This window comes from Pristiophorus japonicus, chromosome 3 (assembly GCF_044704955.1).
Source record: "Pristiophorus japonicus isolate sPriJap1 chromosome 3, sPriJap1.hap1, whole genome shotgun sequence".
Classification (NCBI taxonomy): Eukaryota; Metazoa; Chordata; class Chondrichthyes; family Pristiophoridae; genus Pristiophorus; species Pristiophorus japonicus.
In genome coordinates, this window is record NC_091979.1 from 70,769,353 (window position 1) to 70,794,665 (window position 25,313).

General features: G+C 44.2%; 1 protein-coding gene across 1 annotated transcript in view; it reads right to left on the reverse strand.

Annotated features, from left to right (window-relative positions):
* gpr39 (G protein-coupled receptor 39) overlaps nucleotides 1-23,329 on the reverse strand; it is a 116,757-nt gene extending 93,428 nt beyond the window's left edge. Inside the window, exon 1 of the mRNA XM_070874443.1 lies at nucleotides 22,510-23,329. Coding sequence (XP_070730544.1) covers nucleotides 22,510-23,329 — 820 coding nt within the window. The remainder of the gene's footprint in view (nucleotides 1-22,509) is intronic.
* Between the last annotated feature and the right edge of the window lie 1,984 nt (nucleotides 23,330-25,313).

Here is a 25,313-nt window from a genome sequence, read left to right on the forward strand (position 1 = left end):
GAGGTCACAATCACACAAGGGGAAAGGGTTAGAGCTCCCTGGCTGACTAAAGATAGAGATTAAAATGAAACAGAAAAAGGAAGCTTTTGATAAATGTCTGGTTAACAATTTCATAGAAAACCAGGCTGAATACAAAATGTACAGGGAAGAACTGAAAAAGTAAATAAGAAGGGCAAAGAGAACGTATGAGAATAGATTAGTGGGTAACATAAAAGGGAACCCAAAAGTCTTTCATAAACGGCAAGTCAATAGAAAGGTGAGACTGATTAGAGACCAAAGCGGAGATCTTCTTCTGGAGGCAGATGGCATGGCTGAGGTACTAAATGAATACTTTGTATCTGTCTTCACTAAGAAGAGAGAAAAAAACATGTTTTAAAATGGGCACAATTAGCTCCCATCTCACCAATTGCTCTCAAAGCGGAAACTCTACCCTCGATTTTTGCTGCCCTATCTATTTCCTTTTGTATTATTTCTGTTTTTCTATTCATATTTTAACTTTCCTTTATTTCTAACCCTATTCTAACATTTGTCTTTAACAAAGTATTTTTTATTGGAATCATAGAATGGTTGCAGCACAGAAGGAGGCCATTCGGCCTGTTGAGCCCATGTTGGCTCTCTGCAAGAGGTTTTCAACTAGTCCCTCTCCCCCGCTCTTTCCCCTAACTTTTAAGTTCTACTATCCAGTTTTAATTGAGAACCATAAAGAAACAAACTGTCCACCTGCTGAAAGCCAGCTGCAGAGTTGTTTATTCTGCCAACCAAACCTGGGATGTGCGAAGATTGACACAGTGACATTTTGATATCATTTTTATGCTTCTTGCACAGAAGCATTATCCCTGCACAAGGTATCCCACCTGCAGCACTGCCAGCCTAATAACATCAGGGAAGAGTAATCTACCTACAATGCACTAAGGGTTAGTGCATACTTCAGCGACTCTGATTCTACAAGTGATGATTAAATTTGTATTTGAACTTGCGTTTACAGGTAACAAAGGGAGAGAAATCACAGGCAAGAGAATCAGGATGTGAAGCTTTGTCGCTCACATTCTGTGAGAATCTTTTGGATTCATACAGGATATTGAAAGGCAGTTCCCAAATCTTGCCTGTGAAAAATTGCCAACCCATACATCAAATATAAGATGACTGGAGAAATCTGTGCCATTATCATACCAATGAAAATCACATCCATTGATACTTGCAGCCTCACACAATACCAAATTCATAGATAGGTGAGATATTAGAATATCAACAAGCTACGGCAACAGTAAGGAAGGGCCAGTTAGCCCCCAAACAATAAAGTTTATCAAATGTTAAGTAAATTTAGGATCCATATTTGTACAACAATTTATGGGTGAACCAATTGAATATGCTAAAATGGCCCTGAGTGCAGTATTATGGTCCTGCACTATTGATAATTCTTGAAGGTACCAACTGGAAGACTTGCTTGATGCAATTTTTGATTTGGGGTTTTCGTGGATGACAATATTAGCTTGGACACAGTTCCTTGGCATTGTGCTCAGAGGAGCAAAAGAGTCTTTCTTCAATGATAACAAGGTTCCAATGCAGGTTAAGCTTGTCCGTATTACGCATATGAACAAACAGTAATTTTTTGTGGTTCGGAGCTTTGTGGCATGCAAAAGAACAGCTTCATTCAATCCATATGCAAGGTCCAGGACCAAGTTGTGAGGTAGGACTGTGACAAAGAGAAAAAATGTTTGAAGGAGGATGGGCTGTGGCTGACACCAATCTCAACTTCCTCGAAGGGACATCATCATCATCATAGGCAATCCCTCGAAATTGAGAAAAACTTGCTTCCACTCTTAGAATGAGTCCTTAGGTGGCTGAACAGTCTAATACGAGAGCCACAGTCCATGCCACAGGTGGGACAGACAATCGTTGAGGGTAAGGGAGGGTGAGGTAGGTTTGCTGTGCGTTCCTTCCGCTGCCTGCGCTTGTTTTGTGCATGCACTCGGCAATGAGACTCGAGGCGTTCAGCGCCCTCAGGATGCACTTCCTCCACTCAGGGCGGTCTTTGCCCAGGGACTCCCAGGGATGCTGCACTTTATCAGGGAGGCTTTGAGGGTGTCCTTGTAATGTTTCCTCTGTCCACCCGTGGCTCATTTGCCATGAAGGAGTTCCGAGTAGATTTGGGAGGCTCGTGTTTGGCATGCGGACAATGTGGCCTGCTCAGCGGAGCTGATCAGTGCTTCAATGCTTCAAGAAGGGACAACGGCCTCACAGATGGCATAAAAAAACAAGCCTGAAGGCTTTGAGTCTCAATGCAAGGAGCATTTGTAATAAGGTGGATAAATTAACTGCGCAGATAGCTGTTAACGGATATGCTGTATTTGGGATTATGGAGACATGGCTCCTGCGTATCCAAGGTTGGGAACTCAACATCCAGGGGTATTCAATATTCAGGAAGGATAGACAGGAAGGAAAAGGAGGTGGGGTAGCGTTACTGGTTAAAGAGAAGATTAACGTAATAGTAAGGAAGGACATTAGCTTGGATGATGTGGAATCTATATGGGTAGAGCTGCAAAACATCAAAGGGCAGAAAACGTTAGTGGGAGTTGTGTACAGACCACCAAACAGGGAGGTTGGGGATGGCATCAAACAGGAAATTAGGGATGCGTACAATAAGAGTACAGCAGTTATCATGGGTGACTTTAATCTACATATAGATTGGGCTAACCAAACTGTTAGCAGTACTGTGGAGGAGGATTTCCTGGAGTATATAAGGGATGGCTTTCTAGACCAATATGTCGAGGAACCAACTAGAGAGCAGGCCATTCTAGACTGCGTTTTGTGTAATGAGAGAGGATTAATTAGCAATCTGATCGTGCGAGACCCCTTGGGGAAGAGTGACCATAATATGGCAGAATTCTTCATTCAGATGAAGAGTGACACAGTTAATTCAGAGACTAGGGTCCTGAACTTAAAGAAAGGTAACTTCGATGGTATGAGACGTGAATTGGCTAGGATAGACTGGCAAATCATACTTAAAGGGCTGACGGTGGATAGGCAATGGCAGACATTTAAAGATCACGTGGATGAACTACAACAATTGTACATCCCTGTCTGGTATAAAAATAAAAAGGGGAAGGTGGCTTAACCGTGGCTAACAAGGGAAATTAAGGATAGTGTTAAATCCAAGGAAGAGGCATATAAATTGGCCAGAAAAAGCAGCAAACCTGAGGACTGGGAGAAATTTAGAATCCAGCAGAGGAGGACTTAAGGGTTTAATTAAGAGGAGGAAAATAGAGTACAAGAATAAGCTTGCAGGGAACATAAAAACTGACTGCAAAAGCTTCTATAGATATGTGAAGAGAAAAAGATTAGTGAAGACTAATGTAGGTCCCTTGCAATCAGAATCAGGTGAATTCATAATGGAAATGGCAGACCAATTGAACAAATACATTGGTTCTGTCTTCACTAAGGAAGACACAAATAATATCGTGAAAATAATAGGGGACCGAGGGTCTAGAGAGGAGAAACTGAATGATATCCTTATTAAGCGGGAAATTGTGTTGGGGAAATTGATGGGATTGAAGGCTGATAAATCCCCGGGGCCTGATGGTCTGCATCCCAGAGTACTTAAGGAAGTGGCCCTAGAAATAGTGGATGCATTGGTCATTTTCCAGCATTCTATAGACTCTGGATCAGTTCTTATGGAGTGGAGGGTAGCTAATGTAACAACACTTTTTAAAAAAGGAATGAGAGAGAAAACAGGGAATTATAGACTGGTTAGCCTGACATCAGTAGTGGGGAAAATGTTGGAATCAATTATTAAAGAAGTAAGAGCAGCGCATTTGGAAAGCAGTGACAGGATCGGTCCAAGTCAGCATGGATTTATGAAAGTGAAATCATGCTTGACAAATCTTCTAGAATTTTAAGGATGTAACTAGTAAAGTGGACAAGGGAGAACCAGTGGATGTGGTGTATTTGGACTTTCAAAAGGATTTTGACAAGATCCCAGACAAGAGATTGGTGTGCAAAATTAAAGTACATGGTATTGGGGATAATGTATTGACATGGTTAGAGAACTGGATGGCAGACAGGAAGCAAAGAATGGGAATAAACGGGTCCTTTTCAGAATGGCAGGCAGTGACTAGTGGGGTACCGCAAGATTCAGTGCTGGGACCCCAGCTATTTACAATATACATTAATGATTTAGATGAAGGAATTGAATGTAATATCTCCAAGTTTGCAGATGACACTAAGTTGGGTGGCAGTGTGAGCAGTGAGGAGGATGCTGAGAGGCTGCAGGGTGACTTGGACATGTTAGCTGAGTGGGCAAATGCATGGCAGATGCAGTATAATGTAGATAAATATGAGGTTATCCACTTTGGTAGCAAAACAGGAAGGCAAAATATCTGAACGGTGACAGATTAGGAAAAGGGGAGGTGCAACGACACCTGGGTGTCATGGTACATCAGTCATTGAAAGTTGGCATGCAGGTACAGCAGGCGGTGAAGAAGGCAAATGGCATATCGACCTTCATAACGAGATGATTTGAGTATAGGAGCAGGGAGGTCTTACTGCAGTTGTACAGGGCCTTGGTGAGGCCACACCTTGAATATTGTGCACAGTTTTTGTCTCCTAATCTGAGGAAAGGCATTCTTTGTATTGAGGGAGTGCAGCGAAGGTTCACCAGACTGATTCCCAGGATGGCAGGACTGACATATGAAGAAAGACTGGATCGACTCGGCTTAAATTGACTGGAATTTAGAAGAATGAGAGGGAATCTCATAGAAACAAATAAAATTCTGACGGGATTGGACAGGTTAGATGCAGGAAGAATGTTTCTGATGTTGGGGAAGTCCAGAACCAGGGGTCACAGGCTAAGGGGTAAACCATTTAAGACCGAGATGAGGAGAAACTTCTTCACTCAGAGAATTGTAAACCTGTGGAATTCTCTACCACAGAAAGTTGTTGAGGCCAGTTCATTAGATATATTCAAAAGGGAGTTAGATGTGACCCTTATGGTTAAAGGGATCAAGGGGTATGGAGAGAAAGCAGGAATGGGGTACTGAAGTTGCATGATCAGCCATGATCTTATTGAATGGTGGTGCAGGCTCGAAGGGCCGAATTGCCTGCACCTATTTTCTATGTTTCTATGTTTCTTTGCCTAGATTGGTCATTTAAGGTTTTGGATTTAAGGTTGGTGACCTATAAGCCTGGTGTTAGTAGCATGTCATAAGCTGCCCGCAGAGACAGAGGTCTTCCATTCTGAACATAAATATTTGCCATATAGCTGATGAGGACTGTCTTTGGATGACAGTCGCTGAAGACATTACCTGGAGGCAGCATAAGACAACATAAACTTATATACTCAGGGTTTAATGCCTACCATGATTGGATTGCTATGATGCAAACAGTTGCTCAGAAGTTCCACAACTCCAAACTCATCCAACCTCTGTTCAATGAAGTGTGGCATGATTTGTGTCAATGTTACGGTCAAAAGGACGGCGGCAATTTTACTTTGCATTATCTTGCTCACCATGCTGTTTGAGTGGAGTTCAACAATTGCAACAACATAACAACTTAGGACTATAGGAACTTGCATTTCTATAGTGCCTTTAATGTAGTTAACGGCCCCAGGCACTTCAAGGGGTGATTATCAAACAAAAGTTCCTCTATCTATCCTGGTGAGGCCTTAAATTAAAATTTGCAGTTGTCTAATTGTCAACTACTGGCTATTGGCAGGGAAAGGTAAGCATGATCACTTTAAGGTCAAGTTGGTAATGGAATATTGGAATCAAGTCAATCCCCTGTGACAGACTTGATAATTAAATATACGAGTCAGGCGGATCTGCAGTACTTTAAACAGCCAGTCAGGCAATTGATGAGACCTGGCACTGAGGGCTGGAATTCCTCCCAAGGAGTTTCAGACAACCTTGAAAGTGAATGATATGTAGAGTAACTTCTGTTGGTCAAGGAACAGGACATTTCCCAGTGTTCATTTTTAAGAGATTAAAACCTATTATGTGTGTCTTCACACTTGGAGGTTCTTCAACCTTATTTCTAAACATTCTGTGCCTCTGAGTAAGTGGCACTGTGTTCCTACAAGGAAAGAGTGTACTCTCCATTTGAAGCAAACAGAAATTATGCATGTGGATTTCACAGTAATTCGGTTTGAAAGCTGCCAAACATGATGATGAGTTTCTGTGCTTGTCAAACACCCAGCTGAATAAAACTAATGGAGAAGGCACTGTATAATCCATACATTTAATCAGATATTATGCATGTATTTTTATTTCAGTGTGTTCTAGATTAATTTCACCATATAATGTATGTATCTCACTGTCTTGTTAAACAGTAAAGTATTTAAAATTTCACCACATGGTGTGTTCTACTGATTTGAAATAATATATCCAATGACACCTCCTAGAGTTTATAATGAGTTTTTAATGGAATTTCATACATGTATTCCTTGTGAGTTTTTTAAAAACTTATTCTAAGTATCATGAGGTTCTTTTTTTCAATATTAAAAAAATTTCTAGAATCTTGATGAAGTATGTTTTTTTAATTGAAAACCCAAAGTACAAGATGCCACCGAAGTTGACAAGAACAGAGAGGATAAGATAAATCATAAAGTAGCAATTCATTTTGCCAAGTTTTGGGATTAAAAGCTTGACGATTGCAGGAGGAAGAATAAATCGGAGGAAGAATTCCACAGTTTTAAGATCCTGGGAAAGGAAAATTAGAATACGAGACTTTGTAATGAGCATGGATTTCAACACAGTAGGATGTAGAAATTCTGAAAGGTGCGTAGACTGGAATTTTTGGAGTTTAGAAAGGGCAAGTGAGGAATGTTCAGAAAAGTATTATCAGTACCTTTGATAAATAGAGACTAGAAAGTTTTTGACAGATAAAGAAACAGATTAGAGACTGGAGGTGAGAAAGGAATCGCCGATCAGATGATGAGCTTTTCTTGTACCCTGCCTAAGAGTGTGAGGGAAGATGACAGAAGAACTTATTCAGATATGGGGAAGTATTTAAGTCAGATGGATTTCAGCTTTATAGAGACTTAAGAGTTGTTAAAGGGAATATAAGCATTTGACATGAAAGACAAACTGATCTTCAAGGAAATCTTAGGAACAGAAAAGATGTAGGAATTCTATTTGAGGAGATGAGTCTAAGAATATCAATATATAAAGGGCAGAGAATGAAACCATGCTTCCAGGCAGGTGCCATGCATGATTAAAAGTCACCTAAGTCGATATGCCATCTGACAAAATTCCAGCATAATTCAGACACAGCAGATCACGACAATCCTCCTCAAATGGTCCATTCCTCAACATTGGCTACTTGTGCATTCCTCCCTCCCTTAATCGAACCATTGACGGCTGTGCCTTCAGCCACCTAGGCCCCATGTCTGGAATTTCCTCCCTGAATCCCACTGCCTCTCCACTTCCTCTTCTTTTAAAACCCACTTCTATAACAAAACATTTGGCCATCCCTCCTCAGATCTCCTTCTGTGGCTCACCATCCATTTCCGTCTGATTGTGTCTCTGTGAAGCGCCTTGTGGCATCCTTTTACATTAAAGATGCAGTATGAATGCAAGTTGTTGTTCCTCTATGTCCCTTATATTTTTTCTGGCTTTCATCTTTATTATTTTCCCTAGAAACATTAACGGGGTGAAATTGCCCCTCGCTAGGTTTAGGGCGCATGGTTTGAATTGTCAGGTTTTTTTTGATTGCCTGGTGGCAGCAGCATATATCAACCCCAGAATTGGTCACTTGAAGATTCAAAAATGATACAGGCGCTCCCAGGCGCTTGCTGGATGGTGGGAGGAAGGTGGGAGTCAGCGCCACGTTGACGTGTTGCAACGTCCCTCCCCCTCTCTTAAAGGGGATGGACGCTGCGAAGCCTAGGGCTGGCTCCGTGGCGCCCACTGGCCCACCAGGGAAAATTTCAGCCAGGCCAGTGGCCCGGCACCCAAGAGGGGGTGCTGGGCTGTCTGTTGGTGGCCCGGCTGAACCAGCTGCCGCCATTGTTGGGTCATTTCTAGAGTTGGCCGACAATTTAATTAAGATAGCGGCCTTGCTGCTAGGCCCTTCCCTTTAAGAGAGGCCGCAGTGCCCCAGCCAACAACAGTTTCATGTCCCATGAAGCTGTTGGTCGCATCGCCCGGTGCCGACCGCACTCCCGCGGGGCAATTTTCCCCCGCAGGGTGCAAAGGGATCGGCGCAGGGCTATAGGAGGATGGCGCGCACAGTGATGACATCATTGCCATGTACGCCGCCACCTGGGGCACCAAATATAGGACGCGGCACAAAGCCGTTTTCGCCCGCAGCATCCCGGAGGCAATTCCAGCCGGGTCGCTTCCGCCACCTGCCCCTGGGAGCAAACCACTTAATGCTCTGTTAGCACCGGCCGGAGGCGCTATTAGGCCTTGCGCAAAGGGGCAATTTCGGCTGATAGATATTTAGTTTTTAGTTGCAAATTTGGTCTAATCTTTCTGTTCTTCCAGGAGATCACAGCCTTCAATAAACTTTTTTCTTGCTGGATTATTCTTGATTTGTACCCCTTTCATCTCCTATTTAAATATTTCCCATTGATAGTTTAAGATTCTAGTTGCCAATTTTTCTTTCTATGTAATTTGGGTAATGTTCCTCTTTATTAAACTATAATTTGCTTTTTATCCAGTTAGGTACTATTGTCATAGATATTTTTCTTTTTCTGTTTTTATTCTGAACCTAAAGATAATAAGGTCACTGTTTCACAAATGCTCCCCACTTTTAGGCTGCTTAAATAGCTCTACTTCATTCCCAGAACCAAATCAAGTAATCTTTTCTTCCTTGTTGAAATAGCAAGATATTGACTGAGAAAACAGTCCGGGACACACTGCAAAAACATTTTTCCTTTTTCTCCCTGAACATTTTCCCTGTCCCATTCTATTTTTGGACAATTAAAATATCCTAAAAATATAGCTCTATTATTAATAGACACTCTTCTAATTTGTCTGCAAATTTTTCACTCCCACTTTTCTCTCCACTGTTTGGAGCTGACAATTTTTCCATCCTCTTACCTGTTAAATAGACTTAGGTGATTTAGAAAATCATACAAGTCAGAGCAAGTTTTGCTGTCAAGTCAGAGTCAAATTAAGCTGAGAAATCATTTCTTCTCTTATTCATAAACAAAACAGAATAATGTGTAATTTGTTTGGATTCCTTATATTTGTATTTTAGAAGCACATATGTCTTATTGTTATTTTCTTAACCTTATCACTTACTTTTCAAAGCTTTGCATTATTTTTAAGATCCTATATGCAATGTTTTATTATTACATTTCAACAAATGTTTAAAAAGTGATTTATTTGGCACATTTGTTGTATTAAATAGTTGTGAGATGAGCAATGATCCTATTAGCTTCTGTTAGTAAGTAAATTAGTGAAATGGTGTAGATGAAGTAATATCATCAATCAGGTTAATGCCTGCTATGCAGCTGATTTCTAACATGAAATGTGTATACATCACTATTTACAAGTGTTTGAAGTCAACCACAAGAGAGGTATTCATTAAAATAATTTAGTTCCGATGCATTTCTATTACTGATCTAGAATAAGAATGTCTTGATTGCAGAATGTATTCTGAAGGTTTAAATGCTGAGCACATGTCTGATGATTATTTATTCCACAAATACGCATGCTATACTTGATATAGTACTGTATTTTAGAAAGAGAAACAATAAATGGACAAGCACATAATTATAAATGAATACCCTTTAGAATATTTGCCAGTGTTGAAATACCATTTAGAAATTCTCTATGGAAAAATGGATACATACATTGGAAAGATCAGGGCAGTCCCAGGTTGACTCACATACAGGCCGAAATAGTCAAGGGACATCAAGCACTTTAGCAATGAAGTATTTTTGATGACTCGTATAAGTATACTTATTCTTTCATTGGTTATTCTGGGAATATTTGTAAATGTTGATCATTTTTACACTAATATATTGTCAAGAGGAAAGGACAGAGTTCTTATTTCCTATTATAACACCATTTTGCATTTCCAAAATGTTTTTAACAAAGTGGTGAACATTTACTGCTAATGGACTAAAAACAACAAATGAGATAATATCATCATCATCATAGGCAGTCCCTCGAAATCGAGGAAGACTTGCTTCCACTCTTAACATGAGTTCTCAAGTGACTGTACAGTCCAATACGGGAATTACAATCTCTGTCACAGGTGGGACAGACAGTCGTTGAGGTAAAGGGTGGGTGGGACAGGTTTGCTGCACGCTCTTTCCGCTGCCCGCGCTTGTTTTCTGCATGCTCTCGGCGACGAGACTCGAGGTGCTCAGTGCCCTTCCAGGTGCTCTTCCTCCACTTAGGGCCATCTTTGGCCAGGGACTCCCAGGTGTCGGTGGGGATGTTGCACTTTATCAAGAAGGCTTTGAGGGTGCCCTTGAAATGTTTCCTCGCTCACCTGGGGCTCGCTTGCTGTGTAGGAGTTCGGAGTAGAGCGGTTGCTTTGGGAGTCTTGTGCAGACATTGTGGTCCGCCCAACGGAGTTGGTCGAGTGTGGTCAGTGCTTTGATGCTGGGGATGTTGGCCTGATCGAGACTGACCAACTGACATTGGTGCGGCTCATCATCATCAAAGGCAGTCCCTCGGAATCGAGGAAGACTTGCTTCCACTCTTAACATGAGTTCTTAGGTGGCTGTACAGTCCAATACAAGAACTACAGTCTTTGTCACAGGTGGGACAAATAGTCGTTGAGGGAAGGGGTGGGCGGGGTTGGTTTGCCGGAAGCTCTTTCCTCAGCCTGCGCTTGGTTTCTGCATGCTCTCGGCGACGAGACTCGAGGAGCTCAGCGCACTCCCGGATTCACTTCCTCCACTTAGGGAGGTGTTTAGCCAGGGACTCCCAGGTGTCAGTGGCGATGTTGCACTTTATCAGAGAGGCTTTGAGGGTGTCCCTGTAAATTTCCGCTGCCCACCTTTGGCTCATTTACCGTGAGGGAGTTCCAAGTAGAGCACTTGCTTTGGGAGTCTCATGTCTGGCATGTGAACAATGTGGCCTGCCCAGCGGAGCTGATCAAGTGTGGTCAGTGCTTCAATGCTGGATGTTGGACTGGATGAGGCTGCTACCGTTGGTGCATCTGTCCTGCCAGGGGATTTGTAGGATCTTGCGGCGACATCGTTGGTGGTATTTCTCCAGCGACTTGAGATGTCTACTGTACGTGGTCCATGTCTCTGAGCCATACAGGAGGGAGAGTATTACTACAGCCCTGTAGATCATGAGCTTGGTGACAGTTTTGAGGGCCTGGTCTTCAAATACTCTTTTCCTCAGGCAGCCGAAAGCTGCACTGGCGCACTGGAGGCAGTGTTGGATCTTGTCGTCAATGCCTGCTCTTGTTGATAGGAGGCTCCCGAGATAGGGGAAGTGGTCCACATTGTCCAGGGCCATGCCATGGATCGTGATGACTGGGGGGGCAGTGCTGTGTGGCGAGGACAGGCTGGTGGAGGACCTTTGTCTTACTGATGTTTAGCGTAAGGTCCATGCCTTCGTGCGACTCAGTAAATACGTCGACTATGTCCTGGAGTTCAGCCCCTGTGTGTGCACAGATGCAGGCATCATTGGCGTACTGTAGCTCGACGACAGAGGTTGGGGTGGGCTTGAATCTGGTCTGGAGACGGCGAAGGTTGATCAGGTTCCCACTGGTTTTTGTAGTTTAGTTCCACTCCAGCAGGGAGCTTGTCGACTGTGAGGTGGAGCATGGCAGCGAGGAAGATTGAGAAGAGGGTTGGGGCGATGACGCAACCCTGCTTGACCCCGGTCCGGACGTGGATTGGGTCTGTGATCGATCTGTTGGTAAGGATCATGGCCTGCATGTCATCATGGGGCAGGCCGAGGACGGTGACGTACTTTTGGGGGCATCCAAAATGGAGGAGGATGCTCCATAGACCCTCGCGATTGACAGTGTCAAAGGCCTTTGTAAGGTTGAAGAAGGCCATGTATAAAGGCTGGCGCTGTTCCCTGCATTTTTCCTGCAGCTGTCGCACTTCAAAAATCATGTCCATGGTAACCCGTAGGGGACAAAATCCGCACTGTGAATCCGCACAAAATCCTCGGCCACGGGGAGAAGACGGTTGAGTAGGACTCTAGCGATGACTTTCCCAGTGGCTGATAGCAGGGAGATTCCTCTGTAGTTGCTGCAGTTGGACTTGTCCCCTTTTTTAAAGATGGTCATGATCACTGCATCACTAAGATTTCCCGGCATGCTCTCCTCCCTCCAGATGAGAGAGATGAGGTCATGTATTTGCGCCAGCAGTGCCTCTCTGCCATAGTTCAGAGCTTCAGCAGGGATTCCATCTGCTCCCGTAGCCTTGTTGTGTTTTAGATGTCTTATGGTGTTTTCTACCTCGTGCAGTGTTGGGGTCTCACTGAGGTGGTGGCGGGTAGCATGCTGCAGAATGGAGTCGAGAATACTCGAGTCAAAGGCAGAGTCTCGATTGAGGAGATCTTCGAAGTACTCCTTCCAGCAGGCCTGACTGCCTCGGTGTCCTTGATGAGTGTTTCCCCATTCTTGGCCACCAGCGGGGTGGGGCCTTGGGTGTTTGGACCGAAGGTGGCCTTGACTACAATGAAAAATCCTCGCACATCATGGCTGTCGGCCAGCTGCTGTATCTCCTGTGCTTTCTCCATCCACCACCTGTTCTTTAGGTCCCGGGTTTTTTGTTGGACCTCAGCCTTGAGCCGTCTGTAATGCTGTTTTGCTGCTCCTGAGTTGGGTTGTTGTTTGAGGCTCAGAAATGTGGCCCGTCCAACGGAGTTGGTCGAGTGTAGTCAGTGCTTTGATGCGAGTATGTTGGCCTGATCGAGACTGACCAGCTGACGTTGGTGCGTCTATCCTCCCAGTGGATTTGCAGGATCTTGCAGAGACATTGTTGGTGGTATTTCTCCAGCGATTTGAGGTGTCTACTGTATATGGGCCACGTCTCTGAGCCATGCAAGAGGGTGAATATCATTACAGCCCTGTAAGCTTGGTGCCAGATTTGAGGGCCTGATCTTCGAACACTCTCTTCCTCAGATGACCGAAGGCTGTGCTGGCACACTGGAGGCGGTTGGATCTCGTCATTGCTGATAGCAAGCTCCTGAAGTAGGGAAAGTGGTCCACTTTGTCCAAGGCTGCGTTGTAGATTTTGATGACCGGGGGACAGTGCTGTGTGGTGGGGTCAGGTTGGTGGAGGACCTTTGTCTAATGGATGTTTAGTGTAAGACCCATGCTTTTGTACACCTTGGTGAAGATGTTGACTGTGGTGTATGGAGAAAGAGTCAGACTGAACACTGTGAAGTGTGGCCTCAGTGCGTTCTCGATTGCCTCCGTCTTCGCGTTGGTGGGCCTGGCCGTCTGCCGCAATCCTCCTTCCCAAGAACTCCACTTCAGGCACCAGAAAAACGAACTTCGAGCATTTTAACCTGAGCCCCACACGGTTGAGTCGACTAAGAACCTCCTCCAGGTTCTGCAGGTGCTCAACTGTGTTCGGACCTGTGACCAAGATGTCGTCCTGGAAGACCATGGTATGCGGGACCGACTTCAGTAAACTTTCCATGTTTCTCTGGAATATCGCTGCCGCTGATCTGATTCCACATGGGCATTTGTTATAAATGTCTCCCTTGAGGACTGGGACAATAGGACTGGCCCACTCGCTGAACTCGGTCGGTGAAATGATGCGCTCTCTTTCCAGCCGGTCTAGCTCAATCTCTACGCTTTCCCTCATCATGTACGGTACTGCTCTCGCCCTGTGATGGATGGATCGCGTTCCGGAATTAGGTAGATCTGCACTTTTGCTCCTTGGAATTTCCTGATGCCTGGTTTGAACAGCGAAGGAAATTTGTTTAAGACCTGGGCACACGAAGTGTCATTAGCAGGCGATAGCGCTCGGATGTCCCAGTTCCAGCGTAATCTTTCCCAGCCAGCTCCTGCCGAGCAGCATGGGACCATTGCCCAGTACCACCCAGAGTGGTAGCTTGTACACCGTTCCATCGTAGGAGACCTTTACGATAGCACTGCAGATTACAGGAATCAGTTATTTCGTGTAAGTTCTTAGTTTCGTGCAAACTGGCCTTGAGGTCTTGTTGCAGCACAACCTTTCGAAAATCTTTTTGCCCGTGATGGACTGGTTTGAGCCCGTGTCCAACTCGATTGGCACCGGGAGTCCATTTAGTTCAACATTCAGCATTATCGGGAGACAATTCGTGGTGAATGTGTGCACCCCATGTACCTCTGCCGCCTCTATCTGAGACTCTGGTTCGCCGTGATCCTCCGTGGATCTGTCCTCCTCTGTAACATGGTGGTTTGCAGGTTTAACAGGCTTAGCAGCTCGCCTGCACACTCGTTGGAGGTGTCCCATTGTTCCACAGCCTTTGCAGACGTACTCTTTGAATCGGCATGAATGGAAACAATGACATTCCCCGCGGTGCCAACAAGGTGTTAATGGTCTTGCATTCATCACTCTTGATGGTGAACTTTGAGTCATATGCGGATGTGCAGCTGCAGGTATGTGTGACCTGCCCTGTACGTTACAATTCAAAATCAACATCACTTTGTTCACAGTACTTGTAGCAGCACTTGTGTACTGAGAGATTTGCTTTGTGTTGTCACTGGTGGCAATGAACGTCTGGGCTATCGCTTTCAAGGTTGGGGTCTCTACAGTCAAAAGTTTGCGAAGTATGATTATGTGGCCAATGCCAAGTACGAAAAAGTCTCTGAGCATGTGCTCCAAATGTCCTTCAAATTCGCAATGACCTGCAAGGCGTTTTAGCTTGGGGACATAACTTGCCATTTCCTGGCCTTCAGACCTTTCTAGGTGTAGAACCAATACCTCACCATCAGAACGCTTTCTTTTGGGTTCAAATGCTCTTGGAGCAGTGTGCACAAATTGTCATATGATTTCTCCGTGGGTTTCGCTGGAGTGAGCAGATTCTTCATGAGGCCATACGTTGGTGCCCCACAGACGGTGAGGAGGATCACCCATCGTTTGGCAGCGCTCTCTTCCCCATCTAGCTCGTTGGCCACAAAGTAATTGTTCGAGTCACTCCACAAAAGTTTCCCAATCATCTCCCTCCAAAAATTTCTGCAGGATGCCCACTGTTCTCTGCATCTTTGGATTTGCTGTCTCTATCTCGTTGCCAGTTGTTGTGTATGGAAAAAGAGTCAGACTGAACACTGTGAGCTCAAAATAAAGTGTGACCTTAGTCTTTTATTGCAGGTCTCCAGAGTGCCTCTCCAACCTGTGAAGCCTCCTTAAATACCTGTGCTCCCAAGGGATTATGGGATCCCTTGGGACACCAGGGGATGAGCCCTCTGGTGGCTGTACAGAGTAAATCCAAGTCCACATATATAACATTGACAATGGCTTGAAGTTCATCCTCTGAATGTGCCAGACACAAGCATCGTCCGCATACTGTCGTTTGACGACAGAGGTTGGGACGATCTTGGATTTAGCCTGGAGGTGATGAAGGTTGAACTGGTTCCCACTGGTTCTATAGTTTAGTTCCACTCCAACGGGGAGCTTGTTGAGCATGAGAGGAAGCGAGGAAGATCGAGAAGAGGGTTGGCGCGATGAGGCAGCCCTGCTTGACCCCGGTCTGGACGTGGATTAGGTCTGTAGTGAATCTGTTGGTCAGGATCACGACTTGCATTGTCGTCGTGGAGCAGGCGGAGGTTGGCAACAATCTTTTGGGTCAGCTGAAACGGAGGATGCTCCATTGTCCCTCGTGGTTAACAGTGTCAAAGGCCTTTGTGAGGTCAAAGAAAGCCATGTATAAGGGTTGGTGCTGTTCCCTGCATTTCTGTTACCATTGTCGCGCCAGGAAGATCACGTCCATTGTACCCCGTAGCAGATGGAATCCGCTCTGTGACTCCGGGAGGAAATCGTCAGCCACAGGTGGCTGAGTCAATAATTAAGAGTGGGTCAACTAGCTTCAATAAGTCCTTTTTCCAATATTATTAAATCTTTATATCAGTTTTATGAAAAATCATATTTGAACTAGATTTAAATGTTGCCAAGAAAGTTGAGTCAATACTTTTTTTAATGTTACAACGAAGTTTCCATGTAAAATTAATGTTTATAGCATATTGTTGCAAAGAGGTAATCTGCTACAGCTGAAGTCCTGCACCTCCAACCACTGGAACCACTGTTCAGTGGAATATGATGTGTGTCTATGCTGTGATTATGTAGATGATGGCAATGCACTCACATTCTGCATTAAATTATGTTGCTATCCATGCTGCAACATGAGAATCTATTGGTATCTGCCGTGGATCCGGAGAGGGCTCCAACCTACATTTGATAATTGACTGATAACCAATTAATGAGCTAAATCTGTTACTGGAAGTTAGAATTCTTCTCACTCAGCTTCAGCTAATCCTGCAAGTTAATGTCCTGATGGGTAATGTAGTTCGAGCTGGACAGGCAAAGGGAAGCAGATCTGGTAAGCTGCATTATTTTAGCTGGCCAAACTCTGGCACTGACAGCATGGATCTAAGATCTTTAGTTAAGTGCTGGGTAGAGGAAAGGGTGCAATCCATATGAGGCAAATAGCAACTCTACAGTTGGATGAATATTTGTCAGTATCTTAATTTCTCGATTTTAACACAGCGATGAGTTTCTGCACCTATCAGTCGTGTAATGAGGGAGTAGTGTCAACATTTGCAGATTCCAAAATAGGAGGTATAGTTAATTCTTTAGAAGACCAAAGGTAAATGTGCTAAAATGTGGCAGATAGAATTCAATGTCCGTCAGTGTGAGGTGATAATCTTGGTAAAAAAACATCTGTAATTATATTTTAAATGGAAGTAGGCCCAGTGCTATGGAAGAGCAGATCGATTTGGTCGCACAAGTTCATAAGACATTAAAGATAGCATCTCGAGTTGCTAAGGCTATCAAAAAAGCTAATGGAATTCTAAGTTTATCACAAGAGGTATATAATGTAAAAGTCAAGAGTTAATAATGAGCCTATGTAAAACATTAAAACGAGCTCAGTAGAGATGAGTAGCAGTCCCAGTAGGGTGGGAGGAGGGAAATACAGGTTGGGGATTACAGCAATACATTTCTGTATAATCACGCCTTGCTATACTGGCCCACCACACCACAGAATCTATCCTTATAAGTGATGATGCTTGGAGTAAAATCATGATGTTAGTCTCCCTTGCCTGCGACTATTCTAATAGAACACTAATACTTCAAGACATATAACATATAATCCAAGATAAAATTGGTAAGTGTGTAGAAATGCATAGGTTAATCAAGGGTAACGAGCACAAATTAGGTAAAGATAACTTGTGTTTGACAGATTTAATAAAGTTTTATTGAAGAAGTGACCAAATGGATAGATGCAGTAGAAGAAATGTATATGGATTTTCTGAAGACATTCGATAAGGTGTCTCACCAATTTTATTCGAAAAATTGAGGCATTGGTATAAGAGGTGATATAGCAGAATGAATAGAATTTGGCTGACAGATAGGAAACAAGGTAATGAGTGTTGCTCAGACTCGGGAAGGGCTGGAAGTGGTGTACTCAGTTCATGCTGGTCCAGTTTTGTTCTCAGTATATGTCGATGATTTAGGTTTGGGTTTAGTGAACACAGTCTTGAATTTTCTTATGATACAAAAATAGAAGGTTTGGCAAACAGTGAGTACTGTAAAAGAGTGATTAAAAAAAGCAAAAAATTCCAGAAATTAACCAGCAGCATGAAAAGACAAACCAGCAACTAACATATAAATTATGCACAATCTTTTAAATAGCAATGGCGAGGAGTCTTTTCTGACAGTTAGCACCATGTGTGGCTGGGTAATTTCAGCATGCGGCGAGTCAGGCACTGGATCATATCAAAATTGCAAATGGGCCCCGCAAGTATAATTTAAATAATCTGTTCAGCTTTTAATGACACCCATGGAGCTGCCTACACCAATATGGCGGTTCGCACACATCCAGCTTGTAATGAGCGTGTGCTTCCTGCCCACCATATTGGAGGATTAGGGGCCACTTTTTGCACAAAATAGGACATTGGGTAATAAATGTTCTCAGCCTATGACTTGCAAGAAGAAAGATGATTGAATTGAATCTAAAAGGTGCTAAAATTGAACTGTCTCCAGCTTATATGCTGTCCTAAATCAGATTGGGTTTATATTCTCTTTAAAACAGGTCACAGTAAACTCAAAGACTGGGGGGAATGAAATTGCTCCCTATTATAGCCCTGTTAGTGCCTCCAGAGGGTGCTAACCGGGTGCAAAACAGTTTTCATCCGGGGGAGGGGAAATTGCCCCGGAGGTTTGGGAGGTGCTATCCCGGCAGCATCGCACAATGCGGTTAGCGTCCCAGGTCACTGTGCAACCGGTAATGACGTAATTGCTGTGCGCGGCGACTCCTCACTGCCCCATGCCGACCCCTTAATGCCCCATGGGGAAAATTGTGCTGCAGACCACGAGGCTGGGGTGGGTGGGATGTTGCGGTCGCAAAACTGGCTGAAATCCGCTCCCAGGGCGCTGTTTAAAGGGGAGGAGTGCAGTGCCCTGGATCGCCATCTTTGTTGATCATCCGACTCTTGGATTGATTCAAATATGGTGCTCTAGCATGGACCGGGCCACCATCATGCAGCCCGGCATTCCGTCTTGGGTGCCGGGCTGCTAGGCCAGTCTCACCTGTCTCTGGTGGCCCAGTGGCAGCCACCAAAGGGCCTGCAGAGTGTGCAGCGGCCCTCCCCTTTAATGGAAGGGGTGGGTCATTGTAGCACGTTAATGCTATGTGGAGCATCCGCACAGCGCTAGACTCAGCATCTCGCTACCGCCCTGGGAGCACCTCACAAAGGAAGCAGAGTGCCGGAAACAGAGCTCTGCTTCCTTTGAGGAGCGTTACGCCCAATTCTGCGTTGGGCGCAGGAATTTCAGGCCGGGCGATAAAAGTTCTGGCTCCGGAAGGATCCTGCCGTCAATTCGGGCACGGGGCAATTTTTCCCCCTGGGTGTTTTTCATTTTTTATTAGTTTTTGGGATGTGGGCATTGCTGGCAAGGCCAGCTTTTATTGCCCATCCCTAATTGCTATTGAAAAGATGGTGGTGAGCCACCTTCTTGAGCCGCTGCAGTCCATGTGGTGAAGGTACTCCCACAGTGCTGTTAAGGAGGGAGTTCCAGGATTTTGACCCAGCAACAATGAAGGAACGGCACTGTACTTCCAAGTTAGGATGGTGTGTGACTTGGAGGGGAACTTGGAGGTGATGGTGTTCCCATGCGCCTGCTCAAAATATATACTGGTCTGGGTTGACTGTTTTGTCCTGTTTTCAAGGGTAGACTTGTTGTCATTATGATTTAATGCAATCGCCTGCCCATGAAGATTTCTAGCGATAAATACTTTCAGTCTTGCTTTCTTGCAGTGAACAATCCACATAGCGATTTGTCAGCTCTAGGTTAGAGAATTTATTAGGTGTTCTACTTATACCTTGCTGCCATTCAGGATACTGAAGTCAGTAAACAAGCACCAGTGAACAAAAAATAATGCAAGTAATAAACTGACCCAAAACCTACAACAGTGATTTTATTATTAAGAAAAATAGGCTTAACATTCAAATAAACCTCCTGATTAACGTACTTTTAAATTTTGTTGCAGTTATTCTATTATGATAAAATGTGTTTATTTTCTATAGGACAAGAGTCATAATTTGTGTGAAATTTTAAAAACAGCAAATTATAGTTATAAATAAATTGCTTGGGGTAGACCTTGACGATGCGCTAGTGTAAAATGGGTGATAGTGAGTTGGCAGACCATTTAAATGGAAATAAAAATCAGGAGAGATGTAAAACGGGTTATTGACTCGTTATCACACGTTTTACACAATTGCCCAATTTCTAGATCTACTCTGTTGACTCTGATATTCACATTGGATTTCAGAGGCTGGGTATTCTGTGGCGAGTGTCTCAACTCCCGACTCCCCAAAGCCTTTCCGCCATTACAAGGCACAAGTCAGGAGTGTGATGGAATACTCTCCACTTGCCTGGATGAGTGCAGCTCCAAAAATACTCAAGAAACTCGACACCACCCAGGACAAACCAGCCCGCTTGATTGGCACACCATCCACTACATTAAACAGCCACACCCTCCACCACCATCGTACCATGGCTGCAGTGTGCACCATCTACAAGATGCACTACAGCAACTGTCAAGGCTTCATCGACAACACCTTCCAAACCCGCAACCTCTATCACCTAGAAGGACAAGAGCAGCAGGCGCATGGGAACATCATCACCACCAAATTCCCTTCCAAATTACACACCATCCTGACTTGGAAATATATCGCCGTTCCTTCATCGTGGCTGGGTCAAAATCCTGGAACTCCTTCCCAAATAGCACTATGGGAATACCTTCACCACAAGGACTGGAGTGGTTCAAGAAGGCAGGCTCACTACCCCTTCGCAAGGGTAATTAGGAATGAGAAATAAATGCTGGCCTTGCCAGCAATGGCCAGATCCCAGAAACAAATAAAAAAAATCTGTGAAATTAAATGACTTTTGGGTCCACAGCAGTAAGTGATCAAATGTCCATGGGGGCAAAATTGCCCTGCACCCCGATTGGGGGTAGTAACCAGCTGGGGCCAAGACTTTCTGCGCCCGGTGCAGAAGTCTCGCCCCCCAATGCTGATTTGGGCTTACCACCCTGCAATCTCGCATGCTCCACTTCCTTTAGGGGAAGTTCCCTGGGCACTACTGGGATGGTGAGTGAAGCGCTGATGCGTTTCAATGCCCCTCCCCTTTGCTTGAAGGCGAGGGCCGCTGCGCACTCTGCAAGGCTCCACATGTCCTCCGTTGGGCCACTAGGGCAGTCTGGGACGCTAGGGCTGCCACCCTGGAGCCGAACTGAGAGTTAGTAATCCAGAAAATATGGCGGCCTGGGGCGCGAGATGCTGGGTGCTGGCGCCCTCCCCTTTATGTAGCATCCTGAGAGCGCATGTCAGCCAGCTTCGCAACTCGCACAACCGGCGTTGACATCCGCTCGCGCCAGCCTTCCGGCCGCGGGCAATTACCATGCAAACGACGATGACATATAGATCTTACAATTAACTAAAAAAGCTGCACCCAAACTACAATCATGATAGGAGGCCATTTATTTTAATTTTATTTCATTTTGTTTTGCATTAACATTAGTCCTGGGCTGCACTGTTTTCAATTAACCTTCTGGTGCAGTTATTTGAGAAGACTATTGGTGACCACCCAGGCAGTGAGATAGCAGGTTTCCTAATGTCTGAATCAGATGTTGGTCACTGGTTCACGATCAGGTTAGTGAAAATATTATCTTGACATGTGCTGGCGAAAAGACTCAGTTTCACTAAATTCAAAATATATTAATGCAAAGGGCAATCCAGTATAAACAATTTCAGGATTTGGAGCACGAGAAGGAGGGGCTATAACGTATGACAAAACAAATTGGGGAGGACATATCTCACTTATTCCCCCCCCCCCCCCCACCCGCCCTCCTCCCGCCTCCTAAATTGGATCTATGCCTTATTGCTAGCACAAAAAGAATATGCACTATTTTGGTTTGTCCATATCTAGTGGAGAATTGAAATCCCAAATAACAGGAGAATTTGGGTCAGGTGGGAGTTCAAAGTGTTAAAAACCTGAATCCCAACCCAAACCTGCCCACTTCCAGTTTTAACGGAGGCAGAATGGGGATGGGCAACCAACCCGTTCCCAGGAGGTGAGTTTGCAATTTAAATATTATAACGCGGCTTCATGCCTCATACTGATCTATGATTTAAAATTTAACTCTGGCCAGCTGGGTTTCCCAGGCCTCGAGAAACCTGCGGCAAAAGGGAGGTGAGCATCATGGGATCCAGGAGTTAAGTGCATTTCTACTTATCTGCTGGATCTAGCGTACCTGCCTCGCCTACCCCCATGATCAGACACCCACCCGACCCTTCCAACCTCCTCCATGGGGTCTCCGACATTCCCCACGAGCCCTCCGATCTCACCCCCGAGGCCTCCCATCTCGTAATCCCCCCCTCCCTCCAGCCTCCGATCTCCCACCACCCGCCTTGATCTCCGATCTCACACCCCCCCACCAGCCTTCAATCCCTCAGGCCTCCGACCTCCCCACCTGCCTCAGACCCCCACCCAGGCCTCCGATCCGTCAGGCCTCCAACCTCTGACCTCCCAGCTTCCGACCACCCCACCACGCCCAGGCTCCGATCCCTCCCTCCCTCCTCTCCGCTCCCCAGCTGTGGCCTGGTGCTGAAGTCCTATCTGCCCGCCGGCAAGCCAGCCTCTCAATCAGGCTGACTGCTGCTGGGAAACGGAGAAAAAAATGTTAAGCGGGAACTGCCATTAAATTTGGCAGGGCCTGAGGAAATCCCATTCTTCCGGTTTTCCGAACCTCATTCCAGCCCCTCCACTCCCTCCTCGCCCCCGAGTAAAAATTCAGCCCTATTCTCTTTTGCAAATTATAAAGCACAACTAAACAATACTATGCGATTAGTAAATATTGAAGTACTTACCTAAAAATATAATACTCTGTTTTCTTGACGTTTCCGTGGCAGTACTCCCATGCTTTGATAGGTGTTTATTTTTAACAGCCTTAGTATTGGACTTCATTCCAATTATAGTGTCCATCATCATTTTGCACAGAAGTGCAACTGAGACTAGAGTCACAATGTACAGAATGAAAGCGCTGAAAATGCTCAACTGGAACACAATCTGTCTGGAGCTGAGGTTGGTGCAAATTGTCAGGTTTGATTTTCTGATGTCACAGTTACGATAAGAAAGTTTGTGGCCATGGTCCTCAAAGGGCTGTGATGGATCCTCGTGCCCCATTGCAAAGAGGAGGGGCAAGGCTATACAAAATGAAGTCAGCCAGACAGAGCAAATCAGCTTCACTGTTCTCGAACTAGAAAAAGATTTATATTTGAACGGGTGACAAATTGCCAGGTAACGTTCAAAACTCAGGGTCCCAACATGCAATATTGTGGCATAGCTAAAGGCTTCAAAGAGGAAATTGTAGATCTTGCAGGTTGCATTTCCAGAGGATGTTGAGAATGGATTCCATATCACACTGTACAATTCCACAGGCATTCCCAGTAAAAGAACAAGTAAATCTGCGCAGGAAAGACTGATCATGTGATCTGTAACACTCTTCTGAAGATATCCTTTCCTTTGGAGAACTTGTGAGACTTGTATAGTTAGACTATTTCCAATGATCCCAGCCACAAGAATACTACTGTATAATATTGTAAGGCCAATTTTGACTGAATTTTTCACTTCAAAATCAGGCACATGCTTGTGGTTGAAATAGGTTTCACAATCACTGTGATTTTCCATGATTAAAAATAAGGAATATTAAACTCTTATCAATTTAGAAAAAAAGTCTCCAGATAGCCAGCACTGGAAGAAAAAAAAGAGGAAAAATTCAGATGTTACTTACGAAAAGTAAGCCAAAAAGGACAATCGGAACCGTGAAACTGAATGACAATTTCCTTCCAATCAATGCAAAAAAAGTTCACCTTCCCGGATAATAAGAGAAATCATGTCAATTCTTCTCTTTGTTGTCCAAAAGTTAAATCGTTGAACTGTTCAGTCCTCTGAAATTTTTATATTTTACTCGAAAGATTCTGGAAGTAACAAGCATATGCGCTGATGTAAAATCTTTGAATGTGAACTTTGGTAGAACGCGTTGGTTCTGTTAAATATTAAGCACACACATATCAACTGGTGTAATCTCCACGTGACGTAGTCGAAACTATGGAGCAACGAGCACAGTCTGAGCCTTTAAACAAATCAACTTGACTGAACATGAATATGTAAACAAAGGTGGAGTGATAGGAAAGGAATGGTGCCTTTTTCTCCTAAACCAACAAGGCTCTGCAGTGACTATAGAGCGCTATAAACATTAGTACTAACTCTCCCACACTCAGCTTTTTAATTTCATCTAACTATCAATAACTTTTCCAGTTATCTTATTTGTTTTTCTAGCGGGTGAGCCAAATGTTACAGTGTTCTGTTTTCTAACAACTTGATGGTACTACAGTAATAAGATAATGGCCCTGAAATTCCGATGTTCCTGGGCCCGTACGAAGTTTGTACGGACCCCGGAAGGCATCGGAAAAGCCGGTTTTCGGCACGCAATGCCAGCTTTTCCGATTCTGGCTTGACAAATCCTCCACAGATCGGGAGCGAGGACATTTGTAAGTGCAAATTTCCGATATTTACGCATACAAATGTCCTCAGAAATCTTGCACTTGAAAAAGCAGGCGCATAGCCTACTTTTACAGGCACAAGTGTTTTAAAAAACACAAAAACATATAAAAATAAAGTTATGAAAATATATTTTATCATTAAAAACCTTCCTCACAATGGTAAGTTTATTTTTTTTAAACTTTTAAAAATCGGGAAAATATGTATTTTTTTAAGACATTAATAACTTTAATTTAAATGAATGTAGTGTATATTTTCTATTTTTTATTAGTGTTTTGGGTGTTTGGGGCTGTTTCTCAATCATAGTAATAGGAGTTTAGGACCTTCGGAACTCCTATTACTATGAATGAGTATATACTTTACCTGAATGGCTGCCCAGAGCCTTGTGACTCCAGCTCCAGGCTTGCGCACGTCCTGACGTGCACGCGCTGCAACACGCAGTCAGTGAAGGCCTCAACATCGGAAAGTCGAACGTGGGCAGCAGCTTAAGGTAGGTGCGTATTTTTTCTCTAAAATGCTCACGGGAAGGACAAAACAGAATTTCAGGGCCAATGTTTCATAGATTTATGTAGAATCTTCAGCACAGAAACAGGCCATTTGATCCAACTGGTCCATGCCAGTGTTTATACTCCACACAAGAATCCTCCTACTCTAATTAACTCTTCCCACCATGCACTGTATCTTTCTATTCGCTTCTTCCCATGTATGCAACAAGCCTCTCCTTAAATGCATCAATGCTATCTGTTTCAAGTACTTCACGTGGCAGAGAGTTCCACATACTGACCACTCTCTGTTTAAAGAAGTTGTTCTTAAATACTTTAATTGGTATGTTAGTGGCTATCTTATATTTATGTCCCCTTATTCTGCACTAGCAACAAGTGGAAACTGATGCTCCACAGCCATCCCATCGAACCTACTCATAATTTTAAAGATTTTAATCAGGTCTTGGTCTTCTCTTTTCCAGAGGACAAAAACCCAGCTTGCTCAATCTTTCCATTTAGTTGCATTTTGGTAACATCCTTGAAAATCTTTTCTGCACGCTCTCCAGTACTTCAATGTCCTTTCTGTAGTATGGAGACCAGAACTGCACTCAGTGTGGTCTAACCAATGT